Source organism: Micropterus salmoides, unplaced genomic scaffold (genome assembly GCF_014851395.1).
Source record: "Micropterus salmoides isolate LMB-PRFRI ecotype aquatic unplaced genomic scaffold, ASM1485139v1 Ms_hic_scaffold_10, whole genome shotgun sequence".
Classification (NCBI taxonomy): Eukaryota; Metazoa; Chordata; class Actinopteri; order Centrarchiformes; family Centrarchidae; genus Micropterus; species Micropterus salmoides.
In genome coordinates this window covers 25,287,651-25,293,650 of record NW_024040041.1, presented here as the reverse complement: position 1 = coordinate 25,293,650, position 6,000 = coordinate 25,287,651, and the positions used below count along the sequence as shown (strand labels likewise).

The 6,000-nt window shown below is 43.4% G+C and overlaps 1 protein-coding gene across 4 annotated transcripts in view; it reads right to left on the bottom strand.

Annotated features, from left to right (window-relative positions):
• The window catches only part of znf385c (zinc finger protein 385C), a 159,465-nt gene that overhangs the window by 51,096 nt on the left and 102,369 nt on the right, over nucleotides 1-6,000 (bottom strand). Inside the window, exon 1 of one of the 4 annotated variants that reach the window (XM_038704623.1) lies at nucleotides 5,041-5,443. The exons of the other annotated variants lie outside the window; for them this stretch is intronic. Within the exon in view, the coding sequence (XP_038560551.1) occupies nucleotides 5,041-5,050 (10 nt within the window). The 5' untranslated portion in view covers nucleotides 5,051-5,443. Of the gene's footprint in view, nucleotides 1-5,040; nucleotides 5,444-6,000 lie in introns of those variants that run through there. 4 annotated transcript variants of the gene reach the window in all.

Sequence of the window (6,000 nt, the reverse complement as noted above, 5' to 3'; positions counted from 1 at the left end):
TAAATGCTTATGAGATGGTGTGCAGTACAGGCGTGGGTCAGCATCACAACATCTAACAAAGAGCTTGAGCAAAGACAGACATTAGAGCTGGATCGCCACATCTTCTGTTTACACTTACCACCGTTTACACACTAGCTGCACTCTATTATGCGCATTGGACCCTGGAGTATTGCAGATCGGTGGTCAGAGCACCAGGTTCTGATGGCTGGAGTTGACTGTTAAATCAATGGCCTTTGCTAATTCTGAGCTGACGCAGTTATATAGACAGTCTGATTTGATGACTTACAAATGCACTTGAGACAAAGCAAGACCACAGGAGAAATAAGAGGTAGATCCCCTTTTCAGGTCATATTCCTTTTACGTTTCAATCCTCTCCATTTCCACCCGTCTCCATTTCTATCTCTCTCTCTCTTTCTGCTTTGATTTTCTTCTCATCCTTCAGTCTGTCGCTATTAAAGGGCTTTAACTCTTCTCTCACTAATTTTTAAGTCAAGGTGAAAGCATCAACTTGAGGACGAGACGCCCACTTCAGTTGAAAGCTACCTAACCTGCCAAAGACGGATGAATTCACAAGCACACACACACACACACACACGCAGCAATAGGAGGTGATGTGTTACTGCTTCCCTTCATGGCCTCCATCTTTAGCCTTAGCACCCGGGGAATGAGAGGCTAAGAGGTGAGGTTTTGGTGCAGAGTGCAGCGTGGGACCATTTCTCATGTTGTCAGTGCTCCCGCTGGGCCTCACATATGCCTACAGCTCTCAGCATCCAGAAGCCATCACTTCAGCAGGCAGGCCAATCAAAGCCACACTGTCACTTTAGTGAAATAACTGTCACTCACACACGGGCATTTTCCCCACAGGCGGGCCCCGAGGCCAGAGAGGGGCACATATGAACTGTGCATACAAATGCTGTACATGCAAAAGTAGACACAGTTTCTGACACAATACAAATTGCACAGATACATATTAATAGTCTCCATTATAAAGAGCATTCAAGTGTGTATATAAACAAAGAAATATATCTCATGAATATCTATGGGGCTCTGGGGAAAACTAGCACAGAATAGGTAATGTTTCAGTAATTTCACTGACTTGTGACCTCTGCCCTTTGCTGATCTTTGACCTGTCTGAAAGGCTCCTGTGGGTGCATGTAGACAGGTCTGCAACAGCCCACCCATGTACCCTGCTCCCCAACCCCTTCTAAATATAATTCACACTCAAATATCCACTCTAAACACTCAAATATAAATGTGCATTTATAAGTTATATTCCTGTATATATATCCAGCTAATGGAGCCAGTGGAGTTTGGTAAAGATATAACATTTCAGGGTATTTCCCCATTTTCCAAATGCAGAAAAATAAGTGAATGAATGCAACATAATTGGAAAATGTCTGTGTTGGCATCAATCCTACAAAAAGACACACATAAGAGAAGAGTCAGATATTCTTATTTTTCCACAACTGCCTGAAAAGACCAGAGTATGTGCTGGCTTGTATTATGAGTAGAAGGTGTGACTCATGCTCGCATACCAGCACTTCACATCACAAAACCACTCCTGAAAAGCACTGAACATCAAAGTTTGACAATATACAACAATATAATCCTCCTTTGAACTCACATCACCTCTTGGACTGATCTCTACAGAGGAAGATAAAACAAGATCAAGAATAGTAACTACTGCAAGGCTAAAAAAAAGTATGAAAAAGCAGAGTTTCTGAGTAATGACATGTCCCATTTTTCCTGTTACCTGGAAGCAATGGCTGACTGGCACATTAAAGTGAAAAAGAGCCCCACAAATACATCTACTTCTGTATAAAAGTGGGCTAGAACTTTACGCCAGAGAGACTACATATAAAATGCAGTAAGACTAGAAACAATAAATATGAAATAATGCATCATACAGTTTGTGGTAGTACTAGGCATTCCTTCCATTCTCAGAGGAGCCTTTACTGAGATGACATAGACTAATAGGAGCTGAGGTAATGAAAAATAAAAAAGTCAGATTGACTAGAGATTTGTCATATGCAGTGAGGTGTTTGTTGAGCTAATAGAGCAGTGGGTTATTTGTCTCTACTGTGTGTGTGTGTGTGTGTGTGTGTAAGACACAGAAAAGGTAGAAATGGATTGAGCAGGAGCTGGAGAGCTGCCACCTTCTTCCCTCTGGCCCGCGAGGGATGAACAAAGAGACAGAAGGCTCAGGAAATCCATCCATCATAATGTCTCATTGCCTCTCACGCTTTGCTTTTGCATGCATGTGCACAGACACACACTCACACACACACACTCAGTCAGTCCAGACTGAAGCCCACAGCTGCTTCAACCAAAAAGACAAAAGTAAAACACACACTCGAGTAAGAGCTTGGTCGTCTGTAAGGCTGATGGTTTGATGGTGGCACAGATGTGGAGTTGTTGGGAAGTGGACCAAAACCCTCAATCCAGCAGAGCTGCCTTTTCATTAGTTTCCTCATTTACGCCCCCCTCCACCTGCACAACCACTTCAAACAAACGTGCTACTGCTCCTGCTCCTGCTGCTTGGAAACCCATACAGACTACCCAAATTAAGGCTGGAACCAAGGCCAAGTGGAAACAGACATCTCAAGGTCAAGAACTGTCTGTTGGATTGTACGTTAAACTTCAAATATACTATCATTTTCATACTACTAAGAAACAGACCTGCTTTTCAATGTCATTCTTCTAATTTTCCATCAATCTCTCACAGCCCTGCCTTCTGGGTGTGGCCTGCCCCCACTCAGTGGTCACAGACTGTAACCCTAACCCCATATAATTAGCCCTGATCAAGCCTTGGACTCTGTTTAGCGCAGATTAACCCTGCTTCCCAAGCATTCCCACCCCCCATACCTCAGATCCTGCAGATAAAAAAGGAGTGGAGGGGAAAGAATGGCACCCACTCCCAGAGGGACAGGCCTATAATCAGCGCCCCCCACTCCCCCTCTGCCTCACAACCTGTTCGCTGCTTGGGGTGGACAGCGGGGGGGCTGTAGATGTATGTAGGAAGTGAGACAAGGTCAAGCTCCAAACACCAGCTCTTTTTCCACCTCAACTCTTCTAGGTAATACAGAATAAGAACAGACCCTCTCAGAAGACAACAACACGGTGAATAATCATGGCTGTCGTCAAGTAACGGTTGTTATGTAGTACTGAGAAGAAGCCGATGCAGCCACAGAGCTCCCCTGTGACACACCGAGTGGCTTTTAAGACAACATAATGGCTGAGGTGAAATAAGCACAACACAGAGGCCTGAGTAGTTAGGGCTCCACTTGACAGCAGAGCTGCTTTTTTATGATCTGACTAAAAGGGTGGCAAGGAGAGAACTCTGACATGAGTGGGAAGAAGTTGAACATTTCAGTCACCTCAGTGCCGAAGGCTTTGGTGCCCCGTGCGCATCCATCCTTACTGGTGGAAGAATTAGGAGGTGTCGTTTGGGAGGAGAAGTAAATATCTGGAGATATGCTAATGTGGCATCCATTTGCATGAGTCATTGGGCCGTGCACCGAAGCCATTTTAAGAGCACGAGATCTCAAAGCAACCCACAATCTCACTTATAGCAAGATCCATCACATCCAGAGTCCTAGTGTGCCTGCGCGCGCGTGTGTGTGTGTGTGTGTGTGTGTGAGAATATATAACTATAACATACAAATCAGTAAACAAGACTATCAGTGGATACCTTTTAGATCTCATCCTTTTCACTTTCCCATTTCTTTGTCTCTGAAATGGAAGGAAAGCCTTAAAGCTCAATCCACCCAGAGAAACGCTGATATGTAAGAACAGTTGCTTTTTGGCAGGAGAAAGGAAAAGAAGATTGGGCCATGGAGAGATATCAGTGTTTCAGGTTAAGCATTGGGCCACAGCAGCCCAGGTCCATCCGACAGCTCAGCCTACACAAAAGAAATGTACACTTCTTTGACTGAAAAAAATTTAGATAATTTGCATAATGAACTCCATATTAAATTGTATGATTTAGCCTACAGAAGTTCTCTCTCAATCTGGATTCAGTGGTTCTATTTTTTTTTTTTTTGATTGACAGCTACTCCAATGTCAAATCCAACCAAAAGTATCAATAACGTTTGACAATTTCCTTTTAAACCTCACTACTTTTAATAAGTCAAGTGGATCAATATTACTAATAAAAACACCCAAACCATTCCGCTAAATCTAAAAATAATTGTTTACTGATTACGATTTTAGGAGCATATCTGACTCTATATAATATAAATCCAAGATGCAAAAAATATTCGGTGCTGTTCACCGTGATCATATGCGCATAACCTCCCATAACCCCGTTTCACTCTGTCAAATCAAGGTTTAATAGCCAATAACTCCAGCACAATCAATTTTGATAGATAAATGTCTTTGCTTAATATATTTGCTGATTGACGTAATCCTTAATTTTGATGTAGGCCTAGATAACTGGTAAGAGATTTCTGTAGGCTTATATGTTCAAACTCTCTTTCGGACTTCGCAGAAAAAAAAAAAAAAAACATTATCATGGTTCTTTCCTTTTTCCCCCCATAAAGGAACAAACTTCCAGCTATGGATCGAGAGGAACAAGGGTGGTGAGGTGTCCGTAACTTCGCACCAGTCAGGATCTTTTTTGATCTCCAAATAACTTGATCAGTTCAGTTTCAAATCTGCTGCCGTAACAGTTACCCTTACAACGGCAAGGACTACATGACCGAGGCTTAAATTCCACACGAATTTCCTTCATTCAAACTACTGTTTCTGAACGCTCAGCGCGCAATTAATTAGTTCATCAGAATCATCAGTAGCCTCTTTCTAATATGCCTGACAGCGGCTTTCAGTGCGCTTGTTCGTCAATAATGTGTTTTGATTGACAGATACGGTTTTGAGTGAGAGAATACGATACTTAAAAGATCATTTAACAGGTAATAGTAACGCGTGGATTTAAGACGTGCTATTTCTGGTATCATTCATAAATGTGTCACAAGGATTACAATGGTCAGCTCAACCACATCATCACCGGTAAAGAGCGGAGCACTGATGTTTAACACTTACCGATCAGCATCGTGCGTCCAGGACCGTATCCGCGGCTCTCCAGCTCTGCTCGAGTCTCCGTGCGTAAAAACGACAGAATTTTACGCACTTTTATCCCCAGAGAAGGAGAGGACAGGCACGACGCACAGGTGCTAACCTGCCAACCTGTAGTTGTAAAGAGCCTCGAAATTGGTCAAAGCTGATTCCGACTGACTTGTTCCCCTCTCTTGTCTGTGTACTGACAACTCTTTCTTTGCGAAACCGTATCCTTCCCCCCCCCTCCGTCTTTGGTGACAATCCCCGAAAAATCTCAGATCCTACTGATGCGCGTTATCCTCAGTTAAAATCCTATTGCTCCTGCTGCTGCTCCGCTTGGCCTGAAGGAGGCGAGGAATTGGGCTGTTGGAGAGGGGCTGGTGTAATTGACTGTTTCTTCTCTCTCCTCTGCTCTCTAGCTCTCTCTGAGTCCTCTCTCCTTGTCATTCCTCTGTAGCACTACCTCTTTCTCTCTCCTCCTCTCAGTGGTCACCTTTTAACTTGACAGGAATGCACAGATGTGGAAATTAGCTGCTATTTTTTTTCAAAGTCTTTATACCTGTACAGCTTGGCCCCACATTAGCTTATTGTCTTACAGTTGAGACATGTAACTGATATGTTTGTATCACATGTGTGTCCCACTGTGCAGCCAAAGAGTGGAAAAAGAAAAAGAAAAGTGCTGTAGGCAGCAGTGAAAAGCTTCTGGTGGCAGAAGCACTGTAAACATTAAGGGAAAGAAAAGAATATTTTCGGAAACAGGTTTCCATTCGTGCTCTCATAAGGATGATTTGTGTGCACTTGTCAAGGCAGCTGCCTTGTATGCGCCACAATGTGTGAGTGAGAGCGACATGAGAGTGACTGCAAGTGATGGTTTCTCACAGCCTTCTCTCTTGCCAGTCTGCTCCTCCTTTGTGTCTCTTCTTGTCGATGCATCATTTGGTGAAG